Here is a 26116-nt window from a genome sequence, read left to right as displayed (position 1 = left end):
ATGAGAACTGGCTAAATGCTTTTCCCTTTACAAGACTTTCCTTGTTGCTGAGCCTCTTGCCCTGTAACACTCTTCCTCTTTTCTTAGTCCACTTGTCCTGACCCTATTAAAACACTCATGTCCTGTCCAAACCATTCCACCCTCAACGCATGGAGAAATCCACCTGCTGCATGCCAGACCCACTGCTGCAATCAGCCCTGCTCACACACCCAGCTGAGCACTGAGCTATAAGGGAACGCAGCATTCAAGAAAATAAACAGGGCTCTATGAGAGCTCCTACACAAGAATACGTACCAGACAAGCTAAAGCCAGACTGGTGCAGGTTCCTCACGGGTGGAGCTTGTTGTTTGGCAGGAGATGTTTTAGCTGAAGATGCAGGAGTGACCGTCTTCGGCGTCACCGACACTTCGCAGACCGGCCCATCATAGAGACCTCGAGGCACACCCCGCAGCTCGGCCAGCTACAACACACAGCAATAGGGAGCTTTAGGGTCAGACAGCCTTCAGAACGGCCCTAAACAGCTGGCCAGGTGTTGCTAAGCCAAAGATGCACATCTCAAGATTCATCTCCAATAAGAGGATTTGAAACTAAACAGTACCTTCTTTCCATTCTTTCTGTTCCCCTTTCCTTTCCCCCCTATCTTCCCCTTTTTCCTTCCTTCCCCCTTCCCTTTGCGCCTTTCCCTTCCTTTCCCCTTCCCCTTCCTTTTTCCCCCTTTCCTTTCACTTTCCCCTTTCTTTTCCTTGTTTCCCCTTCCTTCCCTTTTCCCATTTCCCTTTCCTTTTCCCCTTCCCTTTTCCCTTTCTTTTTCCCCTTCCCTTTTCCCTTTCCTTTTCCCTTTCCTTTTCCCCTTCCCTTTTCCCTTTCCTTTTCCCTTTCCTTTTCCCCTTCCCTTTTCCCTTTCCTTTTCCTCTTCCCTTTCCCCTTCCCCTTTCCCATTTCCCTTTCCTTTTCCCCTTCCCTTTTTCCATTTCCATTCCCTTTTCCCCTTCTTTTTCCCCTTCCTTTTATGATCTCAGCCAACCTGCTGTTGCATTAAATGCTCCTGACCACTCTCAAATGAAGCTTATTATTCCTCCCCCAGAATGAAAACCACACTGCTGCAGAGCAGAGCTGCACGATAGAAGCCAGTCTAGCTTCACTTCTTCAGCTTCAGAGCTTTACATTGGGTTAAACGTAATTATTCCAGCTGAGATACGGCCCAATTGGATTTACAGGTCAAAACACACATTTCTACAGGAGGGCAGAACACAACAGAAACTACAGATCTCTTCTCCCTGGTGCTAATTCTGGTAACTTGTAAATTAATTCAGCGGAGTAATTAAGGAAAAATCATTTGCAAGGAAGGTGCAGATTGCCTCCGGTCAGCAAACTGAAACAGCTCTGGTTTTGTCCAGGAGAGGGCAATACTTCAGACTCAGAAACCTGACTTTATCTGGAAATAAAACCTCTCAAATCCCCCTGCAGTTCATTTGCAGCTGATTTCAGCATCAGCTTTTCAGCAACTGAAGGCATTTCAGAAGGCAGTCTGTTCGGAACGGGTATCTTTTAGCCTCTTAGAAATAGAAACGTTCCCACTTTTAAGCAGTCGTGGGCTGTGCCTGTGAATCACCAGTCAGCAGACAAGAGCATCTGATTGTACCTGACAGAAGGGAAAGGAGCATCTTTAGCAACAAATCGGAACGCTAAACTGCTGCTGGAAGGTTTGATGCATAAGTGCTATCAGTATCAGCACGTTCTCTTGGTAACCTGCAGACTGAATCGAATCCAATCCAGACAGCTCAGGGGTGTCTAAGATGGCAAAGAGTTACAGAGCAGAAGGAACAAAAATCTGCAGAAAACCCAAACTGAAGTCCAAGCAGTGACTCAAGTGAACAGCAGAAATGAAAGAGGAATGAGCTACGCATGGCTCCTATCCAGGCAACGTTTCCTCTTGCAAAGTGCACGCATTGAGCCAGGGACAGCCTCTGCTTTCCACCCACTTCAAACTGGGGAGTTCCAGTGCTTGCACTCACCCTGCTCCTTGCTTTGATGCGCTTGTAAACGAAGTCAGGGAATGGTTTCCTGGGGATATACCGCCCAGATCCCTCCGTTACATGGAGATTCCCATCCTCCAGCACAATCTTCCCTTGGCTGATAACCACCAGCGGAGAGCCACGGCACTCCATGCCTTCAAAGATATTGTACTCCAGAGACTAGAACAGACAAAGAGACAACATGAGGCAAACATTCATGCCAGCGAAGGCCAGCAATCGACAGTCATGCTAATTCTCAAGGCCTGGAAGCAAATCCAATAGCATTTAACTCAGCTGTACACACAGTGGTTCGACAGAATTCGCTTTAAATGAGAGTACTTTCAAGCATACCTGGTTGAAATGGATGCTGGCAGATGCCTTCTCTGCACTGCATGGGATTTAAGAGCCAAATTAAGTTTTATTTCAGTTTCATGTGAAAACTGATGGCTATTTTGAAAGACTGTACTTGGAACCAGAGTTTCGGTTGATGGGTCAGGGACCAGGACAATCTTTTTACTCTAATGGGATTGCTCATCCTCAATTAATAGGATTTGAAACATAACACCATAGGGAAAAAAAAAAGAGATGTTTTAAAGGAATTGCTGGTAGATATCCCACCCAGGAAGGGTCCTGGAAGGAGATGCACTACAAGCATGAGATTTGGGGACTCTTACTCAGGCAACCAGCTCGGTGAGGAATGCAAGTCTTTTTCACTGAGTTAATGATGGAGTTGGACCTTGAAGTGTGTTATAAGTACGGGTAGGCCTGACTGCAGATTTACAATTAACCAGCATGGTGGTTAAACCGCCAGCAAACCAGTTCCAGTATGAAAAACAGTTGTGGTGGCAAAGGAGGAGGCTTGGTTAGAAACGTATGAGTTAGCTTGTTCCAAGAACAACACCATCTCCCCCTCCAGCTCCTAACATTTCCTTGCCAGCCAGTGGCAACAGCAGTGTGAATTCTTGGAAAACGTTTGCATGTTGCTCCAGCATTAAAAAATGTAACCATCACCCGATGCCACATAATCAGTACGTCTCCTTGCATCGTGGCAACAGCTCTGCCCGACTTTCAAAGGGCTTTTGTTTGATCCTTGTGATCTAAATAGGATGCCTTGAATCTACGGGCATCTCTTCTTTATGTTTCTTCTTTCACAGTGTGTGAGATGCACTGCAGGAGCTGCAGTGGGGATCTGCAGCCTTCAGCCCACAAACTATTCCTAAGGAGCGGCCTGAAGATCATACAATCATGGAATCATTAAGGTTGGAAAAGACCATGAAGATCATCTGTGTCTGGTGGTCCTTCAGCCTAGCTCTGTTATATGGCAAAATCAGGAGGCGATGAGGTTTAGGTTCAGGTTTAGACCACTAAATCCAGCACTCTGTACATGAGCAAGTCTTCTCTCTCCAATTGAATGTGATGAGTCTGGAAGAACCTCAAAAGCAACCCAACTTCTCAGTCTGGATGCCTGTGTTAGACGTTACGCACAGGTAAAAATGAATCCAGGCCATCTGTGCCCAATTCTGACATAGATTTAAGTCACAGGAAAGCAAACCAAACCTTTATATATATATACATATATATGTGTGTGTGTGTGTGTATATAAAAGGGTTCTTTGTGAATGTGCCCAGGGATCCAAGTAAATTTTGCTCCTTCAGCTCCAGAGTGAATGGAAGCATTCATGGAAAAAAAAGAACAAGGAGTTTTGTTTTGGTTTTTGTTTTTCCAGGGAAACATTCCATAGGTTCATCGCCAGCAGTGAAACAAGTTGTCAACAAACGCAAACAGGGGTTGCTTTCTCTGAGACAGAACTAAAATGTCTCAGGGAGACTCCAACCAGCCCCTCTGAGCAGGGACATTTCATGCAGGGTGGGATGGTCCTTGCACTGCATGAGCCAGGTGTGAGGTCTGGGACACTGCTGTGAGCCACAAACCTCCATCATAGCCACCATGAACCTCCATAAGCCACCATAAAGAGACAGGGGAAGGGCTGCTTAATATGGGAGCTGCCCTGTGCTTCTGTGCCAGCTAAATGTTAGGATGAGCATCAGAAATCACATCTGACTCCACATGTGTATCCCCTATGGCTCCACTCAGCTAATGGTCCCCGCTGTTTTTCTCACCTTCCCTCCTCCTCATGGATATTCACCAACTTCAGGACCTCCATCACACCACTAATCCTGCTTGTCAAGGTGCAGGACATCTGCAATCAAAGCCTATTCCTTACTGGGAAAGGCATAGTCCTCACTCCCATTGCTACTGAGCCAGAAGGTCATCAGTGACACGTTGTGATGTGTGGCCTTTTGATGCTTTTAAAAGATTCAAAGAGCTTTCTGAGTGCTCAGATCCACACGTCCAACACTCAGAAGCTCTTTGCTCCAAGGGGAATATCTGGGTGTCCATGTGATTTCAGCTTTGGACTCGACACAGCTGAGCTGTACTGGGTGCAAGACCAAAAAGTGCTTGGGGCAAAGGCTTAAAAGAAAAATAAATGAAGTAAAAAAGCCCTCAGTTGTCACAGGCTCTGGTTCCTATCAGCACAGTCTGAAGAAGAGAGAACAGAACACACGGGAGAAATCACATCATAGAAAACATCCTTACTATGTTATGGGTCTTGGCAGAGATTGTCTTGACGCTGTCGGGATCCCAGATAACCAAATCAGCATCAGAGCCCACTGCGATACGGCCCTTCCGTGGGTACAGGTTAAAGATTTTAGCTGCATTTGTGCTGGTCACAGCCACAAACTGGTTCTCATCCATCTTGCCAGTCACCTGTGAAGAGAAGGAAGGAGGCACTGCATTAGCCAGCATGGGACCACTATGGAAACCAGCTCACAAGAGCTCCTTCTCCAGCCATAATACAACCAGCCCGTGATGTGGGACATACCACAGCCTTGTCCCAGATGATGGACATCCTCTCCTCAGTCCCATTGGTTCCCTCGGGGATTAGGGTGAAGTTGTCCTTCCCAACAGCTTTCTGAGCAGTGTTGAAGGTGCAGTGGGCACTGCCAGTAACTTGGAGATCCCCGCTGAAGAAAGATAATGGCAGATAGGTTTAGTGTTGTCACAGCCTTTTGCCAGCTGGCAAGAACCACTAATATTAATCGCTCATCTCACGATGAGACACATCTTGCAATGAACACAAAGAGCTCTGCTCACCAGGACAGCAGTGAGTTGAGGAAATCAGGAGTGGTTGGGTCAGGACTCAGTGGTGGGGAAGTGACAAAAGCAGCTGCCTTCGCCCAATTCTTGCTCCAATAATGAGATCCATCAGTACCCAAGCTGGCTGTGATGGGTTCCCCATACACCACAGTGCCTACAAGACAGGAATACAGGCAAACCCACTGTAACTGCTAAGCAACGTGCATCTCTAACCTGGCTTCCAGAAGCAAAGCAACCTTCTAAAAACCAACGTTTCCAAACCTTTACATTCCTGATTTAATAATAAAGATGTTGCTACAGATAAAAGCATGGAGCAGCAAAAGGTGCCTGCAGTATTTTTATAAGCATACATACAATAAAGATCTAACAAGGCTGGGTTTATTGGAGCAGGTTCTGTGCACAGATAGAGAAAACTCGTGTTAGAAAAGCTTACTGCCTAAAGAGAAAGCACATCACTGAGAGGAAGCATCAGTGTTTCTAGTTCCTAATTGCAGCTCTGATTCCCCCAATGGTTCAGGGTAAATCTGTGGCAGAACCAGGAAATGAGATCAGATCTTCTGATCTCTCTGTCCAGTGCATTGACCACCAGTGCACCCTTCCTCTTCATTAGCATTTCTGGAACCAGATGAAGGAAGAGCTGATCAGTAAGGCCACGGTTCTTTGCACGTTGGAATACAGCAGCACATCTGCACACCAAGCAGATGCAAGATGCTACGACTTCAAAAGCAGCGCAGGCTGCGGCCCCACGGGTCTGCTCACCAAATGAAACCCTCCCAAAAATCCCTGCAAAGTGTTTGTCCATCTGGCTTCTGAGTCCAGACACCCCACGCATTCACAACAGCCTGCAAAGGATGCGGATCAGTTAGAACCAAGACAACCCAAGAATGGGTCTGCAGGGTCTTACACAGCTCAAGATGTGGAGCATAGAAATATGGCCTTCCACCATAGTGTACCAGGGGAAGAGTGCATCAGCTGAGGATGAACAATACATCAAGTGCCTTCATGCTGCTTCCAGAACCACAGTGACACCAGAGGGGTAGGATCGGTTTGATCAGAGGGGATCCAGCAGCAGAGGGGTAGGATCAGTTTGATCAGAGGGGATCCACCAGCAGAGGATGGGGCTGCCTGACATCGCCAAATAGAGTCGTGAAACCAGGACAAGGCAAAAAGCACAAACTGCCTCTAAATGGGAAGCCTGTTGTGGGCCAGGACATTGAGAGGATTGTTCTGCAGAGAATGAGCTCCAAGATCTGCCAGCGATGGAGTCTGTGGGGAATCTCCTCCATACAAATGCTATTGGGAGCATCTGGCTTTAAATAACAGCCGTTCTTTTCCATCCAGCAAATCAATTCTGTTCTGTTTTTGCTTTGGATAGTCCTCAGCTATGTTTCCTCTGTTGCTTGGGAGGGCAAGGATGATGTGTGTGGCCCTCCTGAGCTATCCAGCTGGGTAATTGCACAGCGTTTAAATTGAATTATTTGAATAAAGGAGCAGAGAATGGTGTGCCATTTATACCCCTAATTCTCCTTATAAGGAGAAAACGCAATCCGAAGTCAGCTTCCATGGCCTATAGGATTAAGTTGCACAGACACATCAAGTTGTTTCTGGGGGTAATGCAACATGCAGCCACTTTGCCATGTCAACACATCTTCTCATTTCAGTGTGATCTCCACTATAATGGAGCTCAGAGGGGAAAGTTCATCCAAAACAGCTTGAACTGCTTCCCACATCATGAACAGGGAGAGATGCTTTGGAGATCCATCCCCTTACCAGCTCTGAACTCTCTGAACAGGAATCATGGGATCAAAACACTTCTGAGCTAACACACACACACAAGCATATGAGTCTGTTTGCTGCAGCAGGAAATCAGCTCCTCGAGCACCCAGATGGAAAGTGATGTCATCTGTGTATCTATTCAGGCTTACTGAGACTGCATACGATTAAACACAACCCTTCCAAGGAAAGGAGGGGAACCATCACCCCTCCTGCTTACTCACCCACCCAGAACCACTTTAAATAGAAATGAAGGGTTTAGTCACAGAAGAAGGGAGACACACACTCACTGCACTCTGCAGCCTTCGCTTCTTGGAGGCAAGGCAGCACGGATAGGACATGAAGGAGCTCCTGCACCACTCCGAGCAGCACAGCTCCCTCATGGACCTCACCATGAGAAGCAGCACTCAAGGGCTGGGTCCTTCCTGCAGCATCTTTAGTGGTGATAGGAACTCCCAGTCAAACCCAGACTATAGATCCCAGTTCCTGCTTGGATGCCAGGCTGGAAGTTACAGCACCAGGAGCATCTATTTCACAAGCAAAGAGCTGGAACTGGTAACCACATCAGCTACTCCAACCAACTCCAAGAGGGCCCACAAGTCACAGAGCTCCACCAGGACTCCTAGCATCACTTCTGACCCCAGAAGCAGCCCAGCAGGAAGCAGTAAGGGAACAGCACAGGAGCTGGAGGGGAGCTTGCTGTCTCCATGGAGATTTGTCAAGCAGGGAATTACTCTGTGATAACATGAAGGCACACGGCTCAGTGTAGTGGGATGGGTGCGAAGAAGCTGAACAACAAGACCAGCTTCTAGAACTGGTAACAGTCCCCGAATACTTCTCTGCAGGAGATGAGACAGGAGCAGTTGCTTGGGGACCTTTTGAACAACAGCCTGGACAGTAACGCTGGAAAAAGAAACTCCTCCTGTAGGGGTGAAGCTTATGTTGGCAAGGAGTTGCACATGAGCTAATAGGTTGCTTCCATCCAAAGGCAATAACTTACCCTTTTTCCTGGCTTGAGCAATGACTTCAGCAGCGCTTTTGCTCATCACCTTGGTGATATACAGAGGGCAGTTGGTTTGGTTGGCGATGGTGATTGCCCGGTTCACAGCTTCTGCCTCCACCTGAGAAACAAAGTCGGCACATTAAGAAGATCCCTGCATGAAAGCATAACCCATTCTCCTTGTAGGGGAAATCAGGGTGTGCAGAAGCGAGGTGAACTTGCACCTCTCCAAAATCTGAGCCAGAAAAATGCACCGTGTAATCAGGATAATTAAGATGGCATCAAGCTACGCTCCCCTCTCATTACTCCCTTTCCTCCCAGGCTGCTTCTGAATCTCACTGCAAGCAGGCGAAGTCCTAGAGCAACCCTCCAGGTGTTTGGGGTCAGTATGGTTAAGCCCCTCCCTTAACCTAAGCAAAAATAAGCAACTAAATGTTAGCTCAGCAGAACTATTCATGTTCCAGCCCACACGGAAGAGAGATGCTGTAGCCACATAGTCTGGTAAGCCACGTTTGCAAGCAAGCCTTCTAAATTGTACCCTCCACTACGATATCTGGCTTGGGATCTGACAGAGCGTAAACCACCCCATAAATCAACTACTTTGATACTTGTAGGGGGAGCCTGAGCAAGGCTGAGGCACTAACGTCCTATCTGCTCTGAGAATGAATGCAACCAGGACCTTCCCAAGTCACATATCCTAATCACAGCAATCCAGCTGACAAATGTAATGAGAAGAACTCTCGTAATGCCTACTGCTACGGAGAGCTGCAACGCCACGGACATCTTCCATGCAAACAAAGGAAAATGAAACACAGAGCAACCAGGCACCTGATTCCCAAAAGGAACCCCCCCAGGGCTCAGCACTTTGGAGATCTGCTCTGCAGTGCTTTGTCTCAGGCCGCACTCAGCCAACCACCATTAGGTGGACCTGATGGACCCAGCAGCTGAACATGGCACAACCAGCTCCCCAAACCCAGCAGGGTTAAAGGGGTACGGCCCAGGCCTGTCAGCACTCCAGGGCTGGTGACAACCCTCCCCAGGGAGTGCTGCTGCCAGCACAAGGACATTTCTGCCCTAAAAGGGACAGGCTGCAAAGAAGGCTGTTTTCTTCTCAAGGTTCCACTGGAGCGTGCCACAGTTAGCAGCAAGAAAAGGGAGGCTGAAAGGAAGAGCAAAGAAAAGCTCGATTGTCCCTCCTGAGAAGCAAGGAGCAACGTCAGATGGGCTGATGTTCCCAATGGCCGTCAGTCTGCAGGCACACGCACTGCCCCTCTGCTGCAGCACTCGCATTTCCACCCCGTGCTTCAGTTTCCTCACTTGCAAACAGGGATAAAACAACGCCCAGCTCCGCAGCTCTGACCAAAAACGCCTCCAAGCAGCTGCAGAGGATCATTTCTGCCCAGAAGAAAACGAGGCTGCTGAATTCCTGCCTTGTGCCCAGATGCTATGGTGACAGGCACATAACAATAACCCAGCCACTAGTCCAAAGGGGAATGTTTGCAATTACCAGCATGCATCAGAAGCCCTAACACAGCAGTTCTCCTAGAAGCAAAAAAAAAACAAGAAGGAAAAAAAAAAGAAGACAGACATTTCCTGGAGCACTTGGACCGCTCGGGCTTTTTTGGCGTTCTTGTGGCTGAAACAGAAATAGCAAAAAAGAAATGATGGATCCCTCTCGAAAGTCATCACAGAACGATCCGCTCTGTGAGCAAGGGGGAGGGTAGGGAGGGTGCAGGAAGTGATGGATGCTGCCTTAGGACAGGGGTGGCTTTGTGGAGGATGTCACCAGTGCCAGCGGTGAAATGCAAAGCTCTGTTTGTGCTTTCTGCCCGACCTGCAGGCTCACAGGGGGTGCAGGACGTGGCCTCCATCAGCCAACATCAACAGAGCTGCGTGGTTCGAAAAACACAACGGGGGGGGAAAAAAGGAGTGAACCAGATGACATCGTTTCCTGCTCTGTTTCCTATGACTTTAAAGGAGGAGAATGTGGCCTGAGAGCTTCCAACCTGCGCAGACGGCACAGCTGAGCTCAGAGCTGCCCAGCTGCTGGGCCATGTGTCCTGGGGCAGCCCTCCTCAACCCAGCACCACCAACACATTCCTGCACAGTGCAGGAGACAGATGGAGCACCAAACCCGAGCCAGGAGAGCACAAGGTTCATGCTTTGAAGCTCCTGCTCTGCTAATGACGGTCTTTGAAGCAGCCAGACAAGACTGAGCTAATTTGACGAGATAGGAGCAGCCTTTCCTTAAGTCCACAGCAGTTATGGGGTGCTCCACAGATGAGCCCTTAAGTGTCAAGTCGGCATCTGTTCCTGCTCTCCTGATGCAAGGCAAGAAGTCCGTCCCATTGAAAATAAGGCAGGAGTGGGCGGAAGGCTCAGTGTGTTCAGGAAGCAAGAATCCCAGCTCCAAGCAGCCAAGCAGCTCTGCGAGGGCTCAGCCCAATCTGAGAGTGTTCCCTTCACTCTGCCTGCAGCAGCTGAATGATTTATGTTCCTACTGAAAACGCCTCTGGATGCTGCTTGTCTGAACCCAGGGGTGGAAACTGAGGGAGCGTGAGGGCACGTGTGGGATGATCTCACAACGTGCAGGACCACATCCGGCAGGCAGCACAGCCCCGTTTATCTTGGGGGAACAGAGATCAATTACGGTGTGTAAAAATACATGGCTGGACATCCCAAACCTAGAATGGTTAGTGAGGGACTGAGCTCAGAGGTAATGAAAGAAGGGAAATGAAGAACCAAACTGAAAGGGCAAGCTGGGAGGTTCTTTCCTGCTCTTCAGGTTCATTAAAGACTTAGAGGAAGTGAGATAAATGGGATTAGGGTGCTCAGCCCCAGAGAAGATGAGGGGTTAGGCATGCTGAAGTGCTAGCCCAGGACCTGAGACTCAGCTCCCCTCTCTGGTACACATTTCTATGCCTTCAGTACATCATTTGGGCCCCTCATGGTAAAGAAAAGAAATAAAAGTCCACCATCTGTACAACATTCGTCTAACAGTGAAATACAGCAGAAGATAGAAGTGCCAGCTGAGGGGCTCATTCAATTTCTCACAAGCACCCACTGTAGTTAAGCCCCTAAAAGGGAGCAGTTCCTGCTTATTCAGTAGGAGTCAGTCCCTAGAAGAGTCCTTGCCTCCTAACTTATCCCATATAGCTCATAGCCAGGATGAAATCCTGCTCCTGGCAGCATCCGTCCCAATGGGAGCTATCCAATGGCGGTGCAAAAACGGTTCAAGCTGGGGGAGTAAAGGCAAAAGCATCCTCACCTCTTCAGGTCTGCTCAACACGTGCCCTTCAGGGCCTGTGATTCCCAGCTCCAGGATCCTTTGCTGCTCCTAAGGCAGATGAAAAAAAAAAAGCAGGAAAAAAAAGAAGATTTAAAGCAACGTGCATTATTCTTGCAGCATACACAGCTGTTTGAAAGAGGTACAAGCGAGATCCTGAGCATCTGTCCTAGTTAGTGGTCACATGGGGCTCTGCATGAGGGCCTTAGAACCAGAGTCCTGTCCAATATCCACTGCTGAGAATAACCAGAGCTCTACAACAGCCCTGCTGATTTGCTCACAGGAGGTCGGGGAAGCCTTGTATATTAATTTACTTCACATTGAGTTCACTGCTGGGTTCCCCTCAGCTTTCACTGCTCGCTCACGTCTATAAAATGGTCTCTCTCTGAGGTCAAAAAACAGCATCTCATGGAAACATCATCCAGTGATAGCAGGCAGTGGGGTTTAAAGGCTCAGGTGGCCTTGTCCCCACTGAGACAATGCAGAAACCCTTTACAATGCCACACACAAGAGGCACAACGTATAAAACGAGCTGCAGCTCGGATTAAATCCAATTAGCAATGCTTCCTCTTTGTGGCTATTTCAAGAACTCCAAGCGTCAGCATCCCAGGTACTACATGAAGTTGTTTTCTTTCTCTAAGTTATTGCAAAGCATTTTTCTGCATGCAGTGGCAGTCACAGCCAAGGACAGTCTTTAAGTTATGGGCACAAAGGCAGAGATGGCCAACAGCTGCCCCATAAACCTGACTTATCCTTGACAATGAAGGGAACATGTTGACTCCACTTCCATCCTTGATGCAGCCGCGTTGTGCTTTTAAGAGTCTCAAAGAGGCTGCAAAGAGGGATGTTAAGTTTAAACCTCTCCCAGCAGTTTGAAGCTGACGATCCACAGAATAAACAGAACATACCTCGGCAATGATGTCACCATTCTCAGCATGCACTTGAGCTGTGGCACCAATATCCCGGATAACACTCAGGACCTCATAGATCTGAAAGAAGGAGAATACACATAACAACATACACCAGCTCTGTGGTCTACAGCTGTACATTCGACCCCCTTTAGCACACAGAGTTTATCAGAAGGAAGGAGAGAGGAGTGTGATTTCCCACTCTGCAATGAGTTCGAGAGGGCTCAGGTTGACTAACCCACAACTGATGTGTGCTCTGTTAATGGCCGCTCATTAAAATGCTCACCAGAGTCATTAGAGGTAACTGTCATCCACCACTGCCTCCCACATGGTTCCAAATGACTCCCAGGCATTCCTCTCCTCCCACCACATTTAGAAATATAAACTATCCGTCTCAACAATTAGCCATGCTCACATGGATCCACTGGAAGGGCAAACAGGAGGCCAGTTCCTTTCTAAGGTCCCCAGTGGTTCCAACACTACAGCCCCAAACCCACTTTCCGGACCAGGATGTGTTTGTAAACTGAAATTCATGCCAAAGATCTCATTGTCCTGCCCTGTGTTGATGCAAAAAGGAGCCACTTATAAAACTGCCACTGCTTCCACACCAAAGGAGTTGGGATAAACCCTCTGTACCCTCAAAATGAGTTTTACCATTGCTGTCCCTTAGCCAAGACTAGAAAGAATTCTTCGAGGCAGAGCTCTGGGTACTGTTACAAACCTCAGGTGCCGTTACACATACAAAGATAGAAACCAGAAGAATGCTAGATCCAAATATAGTGAATTTAAACCCTGATAGAGACTGATGGCAGCGCGTGATCCTTCCTACCTGGGAGTCAGACAGCTGGAAGCGGTCTTTGAAAGCCATGTAAACCAGGAATGAATTCACACCTAGAAACAGAGAGCAAAGGAACTGTCTTTAGCATACGAAATGCAGGCACAGATAAGGCTACAAAACTCAGGACAGATAAAAGACATCCCCCTCCACCAGCCCCTTACAAGCAGTTGAAGCTGATGGGTTTCCACTGAACCAAGGTGCTCCTCTGGCTGGCAGCAGCCAAAGGCTCACCTCTGCACATCAGCCATTCCCACGTCAGCAGGACAAGATAATGTCAGGGCTCAAAGTCGTGAGGATGTAAGGATAAATTACAACTGAAAAGCCAGTCTTCAAACACAGGGGAACCAATTCTGAAGCATAAGGAGGGGAAAAGCTTCCCTGAGTTTTCTCAAACTGTACGTACCGTGATCTTTAACCAGAGCTTCCATCTCCTCCTGGACGCCTTTGTGCCACTCGGTGATGTCCACGTGCAGGGAGTAATCACAGCAGGATTTGCTGTCTGCCCATTCTCGCCACTGGTCAAATGCAGTCAGCAAACTGGTCCCCGGCTCAGGAACCACATGATCAACTGGGAAAGACAACAAAAACACCAGTAAGGCGCTGCAAAAACAAGGCATCCCTTTAACTCTTAAGATACGAGCTGGTTTTTGTTCCACATCCCAAACAAGAAGCAGTGCAAAGTGAAGAACAAGCAGGACCAACAGCTCGTCCTGACTACAGACACAGCCCTGCTGCCCACACCATCCCTTTAGTCTGATTTCAGCCCAGCTCATTGGGTTTAACAGCACTTGGGCTCATAGGCAGCCACACCATATTCCACCAGTCCTACAGAGCCACCTCAAATGGTAACTGAAGGGATTTGATAACAAAGCCTTCAGTCTGTGAGGTGTGTAAAGGCTGTACAAAGGCTTGGGATTACCCAAACCAACCCTATTTCCTGCAAAGTTACCCACTCCCTCTCTGCCTTTTGCACGACAGCCAGCAAACAGCTGCTCAAATATTTGCTCTTTGTCCAAAAGGCCATGCCTGCCCCTCAAAGCACTGCTCCAGTTTGCAAAGGGAAGGACGTGATGTGCAGCTCTTTGTCCATGTACCGTTGGCACAGCTGCAGCTTGCACCATTGGGGGCTGAAGGGAAAAGGAGGGCTCTGTCTGCTCATGAGGATACAGGCTTCTGCCCATTAAAGAAATCTGTGCTATGGGTGAAAGCTCTGACATTTGCTTGGCATCAGCTCACAGATGTCGTTTTCATCACCTTTAGGAAAATGAAGCCAAACTCCGTTAACAAACAGTCCTGCTGTTGGAAAAAGCCATCCGGTTTCTCCTCCACCAGCTCCTCCTCTCCAATGGTCAGAACCCTTCTACGAGCTTCCAGACTGAATTGTTTCCTGGCCACTCTGCAGCCCATTGTCACACTGCCAAAGTTAATCTTCAGCTTAAACAGTATGAACAACAAGGAGAAAAATAACATTCCCCCTGCATTACCAAAGGGACGTGGAGAAAACCCAGGTTTGCAGACATGGTGCAGTCTTAACACAAGAGCTGTCTTCCTCGGCCTGCTAGCTAATTAAAAAGCCAAAAAATCCCATTTAATCTCAGTGGCACCACAGTCATAAATCCATCTCTGCTCAGACGAGAGGTGCTGTAAGAGAGCTTTCAGCCCCCAGACAACACATGGCCTATGGGCATTAAGGAGTTCTGCCTGAGGGGAGCAAGGGGTTAATACTACGGTCTCTGCAGCCCAACACAGAGCCCCTAAGACCAGCTCTGGTGTTTGGGATCAGAGCTTTATCACCATCCCATTTCATGCACTGCCCAAGCATGACTAATGGGAGTTAGTGGAGGGAGTGGGAGAAAGGGACCCCTACCAGATATCTGACAAAGTCAGACCGCAGCTGGTTATAATAAGGATAAGGGATGGGGGTAATGGAGCATATGTGCACGAATGTCAGCTCTGGGGATTTGGGATGTGTCACATGGAAGCTGTGCTGCCGACACATCCTGCAGCAGCTCCCTGGAGTTCACTAACAGCCATACAACCCATCAGCCCCATCCAAACAGAACGGTTTGCTTCCATTGCAGCTCTCTGCCAGGCAAATACTACCAACGATCCACTTGGTTACATCCACTTGGAAGGACCCAGCAAGAGGTAGGCTCAGGTGTGCAAGGTAACCATCGGCCTCCTCAAAACTGGGATCAAACAGCTCCAAATTCAGATCAACCAAGTGCTTCAGCTACTTCTGCTTACCGGGTATGGGTAGGGTTTGCCCCCGCACAGCTCAGAGCTCCTTCCAGCCCTCAGGCAGAGCTCAGACTGCAACAAAAAGCTTTTTCTTTACGGTCCCCATGAGGAGAGCAGCACAGAGCAGCAGATGAAAGCTCCATCCGCTCTGTTCCCACAGCCCTGAGCTTCCTGAGATGACCCCCGGGCATGGATGTGAGATCTCCTGACCCAACAGAGCACACAGCTGTGGGTGTTTGCCATGTGAAAAGCAAAGTGCTATCTGACCTCAGTGAGTGCTGCTCCCCAGGGAACCCCCCCAGCTCACTGTCGTGCCTGCAAGACGCATTCAAGGCAAACTGTTGCAACACATTGCAGCCACCCCTTTTGCTCTCCAGACCATTGCAGCCTTCAATCTCGCCTCGCTTCCAAGCCCAGATGTTTTCTTCCTGCTGTACAAATGATGTCAGCTGCTGAGGAGGAAGCTGCCAACTCACTTCGAGCTCAAAGCTCGCTCCAAAAAAAGAAACAAAAGGAAGAAGAAAAGGCAGAAAAGGAAAGATCGTTTCAGTATCACTTCATTAATGCCGAGACCTCAAAGAGGAATTACAGAGCTGTGGTCCTCAAGAGCAGCTCCCTGCATGGCACTGAACTTCAGCTCCAATCCTCTTTGCTCCTCAATGGCAAAGCTGGGGTTTGGATTGCAGCGGTTCCCCAGCTGGGAGCAGAAAACATTCTGTTAGATTCATCTTTTACCCTCCTGAGATACAGAATCCAAACTGCAAGAGGCTATAAAGCAAGCTGGTCCACATCAGGAACGTAACTGCTCCGTGGGAGGAAAAAAACAAAAAGATGATGTATTTTACAAATCATCTCATTCTTTTCTTGATAAGAAACCGATGGGATTTCCAGCATTACGGGACAGTTTATTTGTCTGAATCTCAGACAAAGCACAAGTTCACCACCCTTTGGAACGCAGTGGGATTTGAGCACCTGTGCACCCACATGCCATCATCAAACAGCCTTTAATTACCCCTTTGATGTGCTGGGTTTTGTCCCCCCCCCATAATATCGTTTATGAGGTGCATCTGTACTTACTTCCATCTATTTGGGCTCCCACCCACTCACCACCCATGGCTGTTCTCTGCCTCCCTCCTGATCCTTTGCTCTCCTCTTTGGGCAGATTAATCAGCTCAAGATTAAAAGCAGACAATAAGCTGAAGTGAGACAACAGCACTAACCACTGTGAGCTTATCTGTGCGGCTTCCACATCCCAGGGCTGGCGTTCAGCCACATGAAACCTTGTGTACCCTACCATCCCATAAGGCTGAATGCTGCAGGGAAGAGATAGCACTCAGCGTTAAGTCAAAGGGGAAGGAGAAAACTCAAGAGGCCCTGATTTCAAGGGAACTTTGAGTCATAGAATGGTTTGAGTTGGAAAGGACCCTTATAGGCCATCTGTTCTAACTCCCAGTAGTGCACAGGGACACCCAACAGGTGCTCAGGGCTCCATCCAGGCGGACCTCGGGTGTCTCCAGGGATGGGACATCCACCTTCTCTTGGGGCATATTGGTTTCTTCTTCCCATTGGAGCTTTCCCAAAGCATGGGGATGCCTGCAGCAACAGATGTTAATAGGCAGATGGGATCATGGGCCACTTCTGTATGGGATGCTTTGGGACTGACAAACATCACCTCAAAGAGCTCTCTGGCACTTCAAGATCTCAAACAAATGCAAGTGAAGAGCCCAGCTCAAGAGAAACGATTGCTCTTCTAGAGCTCAGTGGCACAGCTGAATCCAGCCCTGCACTGGAAACAGAACGTTATTTGTTGGATGGATGCCCTGATGGGTGGGGATTAATGGGTTTTATGGCTTCCTGGCATTGTGGCATGTTCAGGTTCTTTCTTTTCTTTACATCCTGCTTCATTTGAGCAGGGCTTGGCTCACTAACTGCCCTTCCTGGAGCTTCTATTAATAGTTCTTTGCTTCCAGCTTTGCCCTCTAAAGCCTTTTTCAACTAGTTTAATTACATGACATCTAAAGCACGCATGAAACTCTTCCTCCGTCCTCAGCAACTGAATGCCACTACCAGGAAAAGCTATTTGATATGGACAACATAAAACTGAATTAGGCTAAAAGAATAGGGTATGTCATACAACCACGTGTGCAGGCTTCCATTCACTCTTATAAACTGCAGTTCTATGCATTATTTGAGGCTCTGACCAGCACTGAATGCACCTATTGTTTAAGAGGAGTTTATAAGGTGTAAATCCTCAATATTTAACTGTTAGCAGCCAGATTTTAAATAGCAGCTTGATTACTATAAACACATCCGCCTTTTTAATACTACTTAATCTTCGCAGCCACCTCACGTGATGAAATCTGGTGTATTTATTGAGTTGTATGTACTGTTGGAAGGCATTTGATGGAAGGGCTGTAATTAAATTCAGCCCTGGTAATTGCAGAGCTCCCTACAACAAAGACTGGAGCTGCTGCTGGTCCGTGGCTGCAGCAGTGCTCTGCTGGCACTGGGGTGGACTGGGAGGGTATGCTGTGAAAGTGAATGGGATCCAATCAATACACATGAAGGAGAAGTCAAGCCCTTGACCGACCTAAGAGAAGATTATGCCATAATCAGAGACCTTATTTCATCCCAAGGCTTCCAACTCCCAGCCGTAAGATGCCACAATCCCTTCTATTGCTAAATACCATTATAACCAAGGTCAAAGCAATCTGCCTTGTCCAGTGACAGCGCTGTTCAAAAGTCACCTCTCAGCTACAGGACAGAGACCTCAGTGCTTCTTCTGAGCTCCAAAACCCCAAATCAAGCAACCTGGAAGAGCCCCACATCTCCCATGTTCCTACTTCAGACAGTTCTTCCCTTAAAACACACTCTAGGGCATATTTACTCCATCAAGGACAAGGAAGGATCACTACCAGGTCACCTTTAAGGTCACTGCTTCACCCACCTGACATACCCAAGCTGATGCACTGGCCATAGAAAGACAATGAGGATACAAACAAAGACATTTCCTAATGCCTCACAATGAGATTTAGCTTGCATAGCTGGGGATCCCAAGGACCAACAGCTTTCTGCACATCCCATGCTAACAAAACCACACCAAGGTCGCTCACTTGGAAGCATCTGCTGGACCAACAGAGGGAAAGGCAGAGTCAGTGACACCATGGGTTGTTTTCTGTCAGCCTCGATGCAGTTTATTAGGCTCCATGCAGAGATAGTCAGAAACTGGACGGCACTCAGAAGGATTGGATACTGGATATACCCAGGCCAGTGACATTTGCAGACTGCAATGTTCTGTTACTCCCCCGCTGATGTCACGTAGATATTTCCCTTGTCTTTTTAGCTGTCTGATCAGATCCAAAATATGATTAATAATGTCTTCTGGACACGAGTTTAAGGAACAGCAGGCCGTACGTCCAAAACAATGATTACTAACCCCAATTCCACAGTCGGAATGACTGCATCTTTAGATGAAAGAAAGGTCCTTACAGAGCAGGTCCATTGCACACCCAGGTCACGGTAAGGGAAGAGGGGAGCCAAGTTCAGAAGAGAGATTCAAGTGATTCCAAAACTTACACCTTCCTTCAGGCACACTCTGCACTCGAAGCCCAACACTTCAAAGGCAAAACTGGCTGGAATGCTTTGGGGAATGGGACTGAGCAAAGCGCTGCTGTAGCCGTGGAGCTCAGGTCAAGGCAAAACACAACCAGAACAACAAATGCAACCACAACAGCACCCAGGGGGCAAAAGCGTGATCAGATAGAAGCACTGTCCCTTCTCAGGTCAGCAGAGCTGTGCCCTGCCCAGCAGGCTTTTTCCACTGGTTGGGAAGCTGGAACAGGGCTGGGTCTGCACTGCTGTCCCCAGGAACATGCTCTGGTTCTCTGCCTTCTTTCATTGCCCATCACTGCCTCATGGGAGCACAGAGATGAAGAGGAGCATGGTTATAGATGGGAATTTTTGCAACGAGGCTCTTCCAACCCACACTAATGATAGAAGCTCACACAGACAAGGCTCTGTCTTCTGTCTCCACCACGGACCAAACCTTTACAGTCATCTCTCACATTCATGGCTTCGGTTTCATTTCTAGTAGCAAACAGATCCAGAGCTGCAGGGCAGCTTTGTGGGCCATTTCCCCCTTCTATACAGCTGTCATTTCCCTCTTCTATAGGATGTTTGCATAGCAAACTAACAGGTGCAAACGCTGATCTTGGAGCCACAGCCAAATTCTACATGACAGAAGAGCATCGATGGCTTTTCCAGCTACAATGACTTCACCAAGCTATTCTGCTTCATGGTGGGCAAAGAGCCTGTGTCCATCAGTCTGAGCAGCCATCTGAACCCCATCAGGGCTGATCTCGTCCCTTTGGACACTGCTACAAACCCTGAAAAAGCCCATCTGAAATAAATAAAACTCTTGGAAAGAGACGGATCAGTTCCCATGCCCCAAGCTGGAAAGAATCCTTCACGGACACATGTTTAGGGCTGAGATGTTGTAACTGTCGGGTTACGGTACCTCTTGGCATGCAATTATTTGGGAACATCCCCCCCTTTCCTTCTCTTTGTGCTGTGTAATAGCATGGGATGGTTCTCACGGAGCTCCTCCACCAGCCCACATTGCCCATAGGCTGCACCAGGGAATGGCATTCAGATGTAAACCACCACAAAGATCCCCAGATCCCAAAAAAACACACGTGCTGCACACATGGGACTGCTTCCAGGAACAGTCTGCTGAATATACACCCTAGGAACAGTCAGGAAGGGGAACTTCCAAGAGCACAACCCTTTTGGATGGGCTTTGAATATTCCCCGTGAGGTTCCCCTTCTTGCATTAAACCCAATGGTTCCTCCCCACTCCTTAAGAACAGGAAATTCAGAAGCATGGAGAAATTAAATGATGTGCCCCCATTGGCAGCACACCAAAGGAAGAAAAGAGTCTTCCCAGCAGCCATAACTCCTCAGTGCCCATTGCTGCATTCCTTCCCATTGCACACGGCTACCACGGGAGCAAAGATTCACACCCAGCCCCAACAGCCAGCAAGCAAAGCATGATTAGATTATACTAGACAGGGGGAGTTCATTGGTATTCCTTTAGCACTTCTTCCAAGCAGAAAGATTTAAAAGGTCCCATATCTAAGAAATGGGGGGGGGGGATCCACAAACCAAAGGCAAAGAGATGGAAAAAAGGCTCTGCTGACTCAGGGCACCAAATTCCATCGCGCCGACAGCACCCACACGAGAAATAATGCGTTTTGTTCTGCCATCATTTCTTTCAGGCATCATTTGCTTCCTTCCCCTGACAAGCAAAGCTAATTCCCAGTGTGGAAAGCTAAAGTTCCTGTCTGACAAGGATGGTTTCTGCTGAGTCAAGCTCACAAGGAGGCAGAAGAAGCCAAAGAACGCCAGCAGGAAGGCAGGAACCCATGCAGAGCCAAGGAAAGGGCTGGAGGCACCATTTCCTGCTGCTTTTATGACCTTGTCTCAACCTGAAGGTGATTAAGACAGGTTCTCTGGTAAGATTTGATACGTGCCCTGAAAACCCATCACAGACAGCATTAAAGGAGGTGGGGTTTTGTTGTTTGGGGTTTTTTGATGGTTCCTTTTTTTTGCTGTTGTTGCTTTTAAGGCTGCTTTTCAGTCTCCCATAGACAAGCTTTAGACAGCGATCATCTGCTCCGGCAGCTGAGGACCCAGCTCAAACTTGGCAGCACACAACATGCACCGTCAAGTGATACCCATTAGCTCCATCCTTCTGTGTGTCATCTGTAAGGCATGGGGTTTGGGGCTGAGAGCACTGGGCACATGAAAGGAAGGGAAGCATTTAAAAGCAGCTCTTCAAAGAAAAGAACGTGGACTCCATGCAGGGGGAAAGCAACACAGCCATCCCCGACCATTACATGGAATAAGAGGGATTAAGTGCTATTGCATAAACATATAACGCTGGTTACTTCTCTTGAGTGAGTGCCAAATCCTTCTTTTCAGATGCACGGAAAAATCTAGGTCAGTTCCATCTGCAGGAAGACGGCTGCACTGTCAGCGCTGTGGATGTTTCAGCATTCATTTGTGCAGTGCTACATTGGAGTATCCAGGCTGCAGCACGTGTGGGACGGCCTGCAGCCACTGCTTCCTCCCCATGGAACAAAACAAACAGTGCTGGGGCCTCTGTCAGAAATCAGGGCTGCCAAAGATGCAGAAGACCAGAGAGAAGGGAGAGATGGTGTGCAAAGCAGCTCTGGGAAAGACAGAAGATGGGTAAATAAGGGAGATCTACTTACAGGCGAGCTGTGCTGAACAGCAGCGGTTCACAGGACTCCATCCCCAAGATGCTGATGCTCTAAGAAAGGAAGATGGCTCAGCCAGCAGAAAGGGCCACTGGGCTGAGCCACTAAGTATGGCCACCAGGCATGGCCATGGACCACCACCTCCTGCACAGCCTCAGGCAAAGCAGGACAGCTCTTAATTGTTTCTCACAGGAGCAGCAAAGAGCCTACAAACAGATACTGCAGCCCAAAGGGAATCCAATGCACAGAACAACACGCAATGTATGTCAAGGACTGAGCAGCTGCATCCTTCTGTGCTAACTGGCAAGAGATATCAAGGATTTGGCAGATTGGCTCCAGCAAGACCCTTTAGCAAACCTCAGCAGAACAACAGGCAGAATCCCACCCAGCAGAAAGCAAAGAAAGGACAGCAAAAAGCAAGGGCAGCAGGGCAGGCTGTCAGCCCAGGGGTACCACAATGCCTAATGGACTTAGAGGGGCTTAAAGCTGGAGCAGAGCAGCACACCACGGGGGAGTGCCCATCCCCGTGTGCAGACGGACTTTCTCATGAATGATTTTAAGCCTGCTCTGAATGAAAGCACCAAACCCATCAGCAGGGAGCTGGAGGGCAGCAAAGTGAGGTGAAGCATGAATTGGTGCAGAGCCTAAAGAACAGGGGGGGGGGTATAAAAGGCACTGAGAACTGGAGAGAGGAGAGAAAGGGCTGGAGAGACTTTGCACTCCTGTGGGGTCACATCATTATCTTAATACCAGCATCCAAGGGAAGCCTCTCCCCGTACAAACATCCAGCATTCAAACAAGTGGATGTTTCTATTTCATTTCTAGAGAATTAAACATTTCTCTGCTGCAGAACTGCCAGCAGCTGCTGGAGGTGAAGCAGGCACACACTGCTGTACAGTTCCTCTTTATCTTTGTTTCTGGGTGCAAAAAGGAACAAAATTCAGGCTGCTCTCTGCAGAACAACACAGCGGTGCATACACAGCCATAGGGTCCCCATGCATTGCAGGGGGGTGACCTGTAAGGGTCTCTTCCAATCCAAACCATTCTATGATTGGGTGAGGTGCTGCAGGTCTGTGGCTGCTGCCTTTGGACTCAATTGCTTGGTTTATGCTCTATGCATGACTGCTGGGCAACCTCCCTCTCTCTGTCTCCATCCTTTTCCTTTGACTACCATCCAGACTCTCCCTCTCGACCAAGACAGGACTAACCCTCATAACAACCCAGCAACCAACAGGGCTGTAGGTGATCTCCACATCTAACATCACACTATGCCAGCTTGCCATTGCCCCACAACACTGCCTGGCCCTTCCTTAAGGCCTTCTCCAACCTCCCTCTATTCCACTTTCATCTCTGAAGCCCAAAAACGCAGAGGTGAGGCACCATATTAGGTTGGAATCACCCTTCTAAGCAGCTGAACTTTGAGATGGTGACCCCTCAAGGATAACCCAGGAGCTGTGAAGTCACCTTGCTTGCACTGCTGAGTGGAGCCCAGCAGCCAGCACTCTCCTGAAGAGCCCTGCCATCCTGCTCCAACCCTCCCTTTAACAGCAGGGAAAAGCATTAAGAAGCAGAGTGCATTCCATTCAAAGTTCCCCTTCGTGTTCTGAACCTCCCCAGATACAAAGCTCATACCCCAAGTGTATATTCTCCATGTTATTAGGATAACTGCTAGTCAAGTTCAAAAGGCAGCTGGCTCCCAAGTCACCAAGCCAAACAGAGCTATAATTTCTCCTCACTGTAATTTCTCCCTATGATTATAACAGCGGTTGACTGAGTCAACACAGGCAATGTCAGCAAGGAGTTGGACTCGAGGACAGCAGATACCCAGGAAGAAGCAGTGTTGGGGTTGGGGGGGTGGGGGGCTGAATCATGCGTGGGAGCTGCCCTGGATGGATGCTGCTCTCACCAGGACATTAAACAGGCCAGAGGATCAAGGAGCCAATAAATATACACAGCTTAGCTTTGTCCTTTCTGCAGGGTGAGAAGCAGAGAAGGGAAATCCTGCCTCTGCTGAAGTCAGGGGGAGTCAGACTGTGGATGTCGAAGGGGATTTCAACCATCACCAACTAATACTCAACCAAATGATCACAGGGCTTTAACAGACCACCCTGCTCTTCATTTCTCCAATAGCTCCAGGGAAGGACCGAGGGCATCTGCCTCTCTCAGGCTGAGGCAAAGGGTGCTCACATATGCCATCTTTAGCTCAGCATAAGCTCCATAGGCTCCGCAGGTAAGAAACACGCTTGTAAAGGACAACTTCAGGCTGAACAACTTCAGAATCCAGAGGATCATTCTCTTTCCACACAACATGGAATCATTGAGGCTGGAAAGACCTCTGAGACCACCAAGCCCACCCCACTGCACCCACTGACCATAGAGCACCTCCATGGACAATGACCCCAGCACCCCCTGGGCAGTTGTGCCACTGCATCACTGCTCTTTCAAAGAACAAATTGTCCCTTATACCCCCAACCTGGCACAACTTAATGCCACTCTCCCCTCTGTCCTATGGAATACAGAAATAGGAAGAGCTCAGGGAAGCTGGACAAGCTACAGCCCCATACACTCTTCTCTTCCAAAGTCTGCTGCGGATCATCCTGGAATCCTCCTCCCCTCAACCACTTCATTCCAACGTTAGAAATGGGAGAGAATCCAAGTCTTCCCAAAGCAATATTCTCCTGAGACACGCAGCGCTGTTCGCCCTCTGCTGACACAACCCTCAGCAATGCTGTTTTAAGGCAGGGATGGAGAAAGGAGTGCAGCAAATTACGCTTTCAGATGAATAACTGCATCACGGTGCCTCATTTCAGACCCACACAGCAAACCCAGTTTTGCTTCTCCGCATGACAGCCAGGTCAACCGGAGCCTCATAAAGTGCCTTTGGCACTGGAGGTAGGAGGCAGAGACAGAAGGATCACAGCAGGAATTTCAGCTCAGAAAAGGAATTTAGTCCCAGTTTGTGAGAGGAGAAGAACTCAGGAAGAGAAGGGCTGGGCAGAAAATGGGGCTGATCTGTTTGATACCATCAATAACCCAAAGTTCCCATCGTGGATGCTGCAGCAATGAGATTACTGCGAAGGGGAAGTAAATAGGAACGGGGCCTGGAAACAATAGATTACATGCTGGAATTCCTGCTTGCTTCCCTCGGATGTGATGCACGTGAGAATTAAAGGGACAACATTCATGTGACCTGAGCTGAGGGAGGCAGCAGAACCAACCCAGACAAAGCAGGTGAGAAGAACATACAGATGAGATTGGGGAAGCTCTAAGAGGGTCACATTAGGAACACCACTACACAGACGTTTGGGTACTGCAGTCATAAAGCCAACCAACATCTGTGCAAACATAGAGAGGCTAAAGCACTTCTGAAGTATAACTGGGACCCAGCTGAGCCTTTTCAAGTAAAGGGCTGCTTCAGAAAACCCAACTTTCTCCTTACAATGGTCCCCTTCCATTGGGGGAAATAACGCTCTCAGAGCCCAGACCAAATGACGGAGGAACTTATTTTGATCTAATTCAACTTAACAAGGATAAACAAAGTGATGAGTCAAGTGGACAACGTGAACCAGGTGTGCTAACAACACACGGCCAAGCAATTAAACAAAGTCAATGAACTGAAGCTGGAAAGCAAATCCCATTTAAGCGGTATTAACTTGGATTGACAGCAAAGATTTAGAGGGAAGGGGAGGAAAAAAAATGGATATTAGTGCATTAAATTGAGAAGATCCACAGCTGCAAACAAAGGCAACACTGAACTTCTGCAGCCAACCTCAGTGGGGTCAGAGAGTCTGGAAGACAATAAGTGGCCCAGTTCTTATAGACACACCAGCACGCAGCTGCTCAGCAGGAACTGCACTACAGACACCTACCCTTCCCCTGACAACCCTGCATGATGTAGCTGTCCTTTCTCTCACTGTAAAAGCAGCAACTGTTCCAGAAAGGCTGAGCTCTGCAGTTGAGCGAGCACAAACCTCAGACATCACTGGGAGAGGGAACAGGCGTGGAGTATCCAGGGCGCTGCTCATACTGGAGCCAGAACTCACACTGGTTTCAGTAGGAGCAGACCCACAGGGAAAGCAGCATAGTCACTAAGTAACAAAGTCAAACTGTGCCAGCAGGGAGAGGAAGTGGCTGACAGTTCCAGACGTGGAGACTACAGTGTTTCAACTTTCAACCCTCACAGCCTCTCTCTGCAGGCTTTCTAGTTACCGCTGGAGAAAGGTAAAGCTCTCCTGGACTAGAGGAGCAGCCAACTTACTGATCATGGTGGTGCCCCCAGCCAGAGCAGCCTTGGTCCCTTGGAAGAAGTCATCAGCAGAAGTCATTCCTTGCTCCGGCATCTGGAAGCGGGTGTGAACATCAATCCCTCCAGGAATCACCATCCTGCCGTGGGCCTCGATGGTTTTCACTCCTCCGGGCACGATGAGATTCTCTCCTATTTGCCTGGTACACACAGGTTGCAAACAGGTCAGACAGACAGCAGACGAGGCACGCGCTCTGCAAACACACACCCTGTGCTGCTTAATCCAACCACTGTTTTCCTTTGCCATATAAAGCAAAGCACGGGGCAGACCGAGCTGATACAGTTTTATTCCTCCCCTTGAAGCAGCTGCAT

General features: G+C 48.5%; 1 protein-coding gene across 4 annotated transcripts in view; it reads right to left on the bottom strand.

Annotated features, from left to right (window-relative positions):
- DPYSL2 (dihydropyrimidinase like 2) overlaps window positions 1–26116 on the bottom strand; it is a 39263-nt gene that overhangs the window by 693 nt on the left and 12454 nt on the right. For all 4 annotated transcript variants that reach the window (XM_072357219.1, XM_072357218.1, XM_072357220.1 and 1 more), the window contains 11 exons: window positions 25760–25944; window positions 13383–13547; window positions 12971–13032; window positions 12142–12222; window positions 11216–11284; window positions 7948–8068; window positions 5172–5328; window positions 4900–5041; window positions 4614–4784; window positions 2016–2195; window positions 295–460 (listed from right to left, as the gene is read on the bottom strand). In XM_072357219.1, coding sequence (XP_072213320.1) covers window positions 295–460; window positions 2016–2195; window positions 4614–4784; window positions 4900–5041; window positions 5172–5328; window positions 7948–8068; window positions 11216–11284; window positions 12142–12222; window positions 12971–13032; window positions 13383–13547; window positions 25760–25944 — 1499 coding nt within the window. The remainder of the gene's footprint in view (window positions 1–294; window positions 461–2015; window positions 2196–4613; window positions 4785–4899; window positions 5042–5171; window positions 5329–7947; window positions 8069–11215; window positions 11285–12141; window positions 12223–12970; window positions 13033–13382; window positions 13548–25759; window positions 25945–26116) is intronic.

This window comes from Excalfactoria chinensis, chromosome 25 (genome assembly GCF_039878825.1).
Source record: "Excalfactoria chinensis isolate bCotChi1 chromosome 25, bCotChi1.hap2, whole genome shotgun sequence".
NCBI classification, from domain to species: Eukaryota; Metazoa; Chordata; class Aves; order Galliformes; family Phasianidae; genus Excalfactoria; species Excalfactoria chinensis.
The sequence above is the reverse complement of the archived record's forward strand: the minus strand, read 5'-3'. Positions and strand labels throughout refer to the sequence as shown.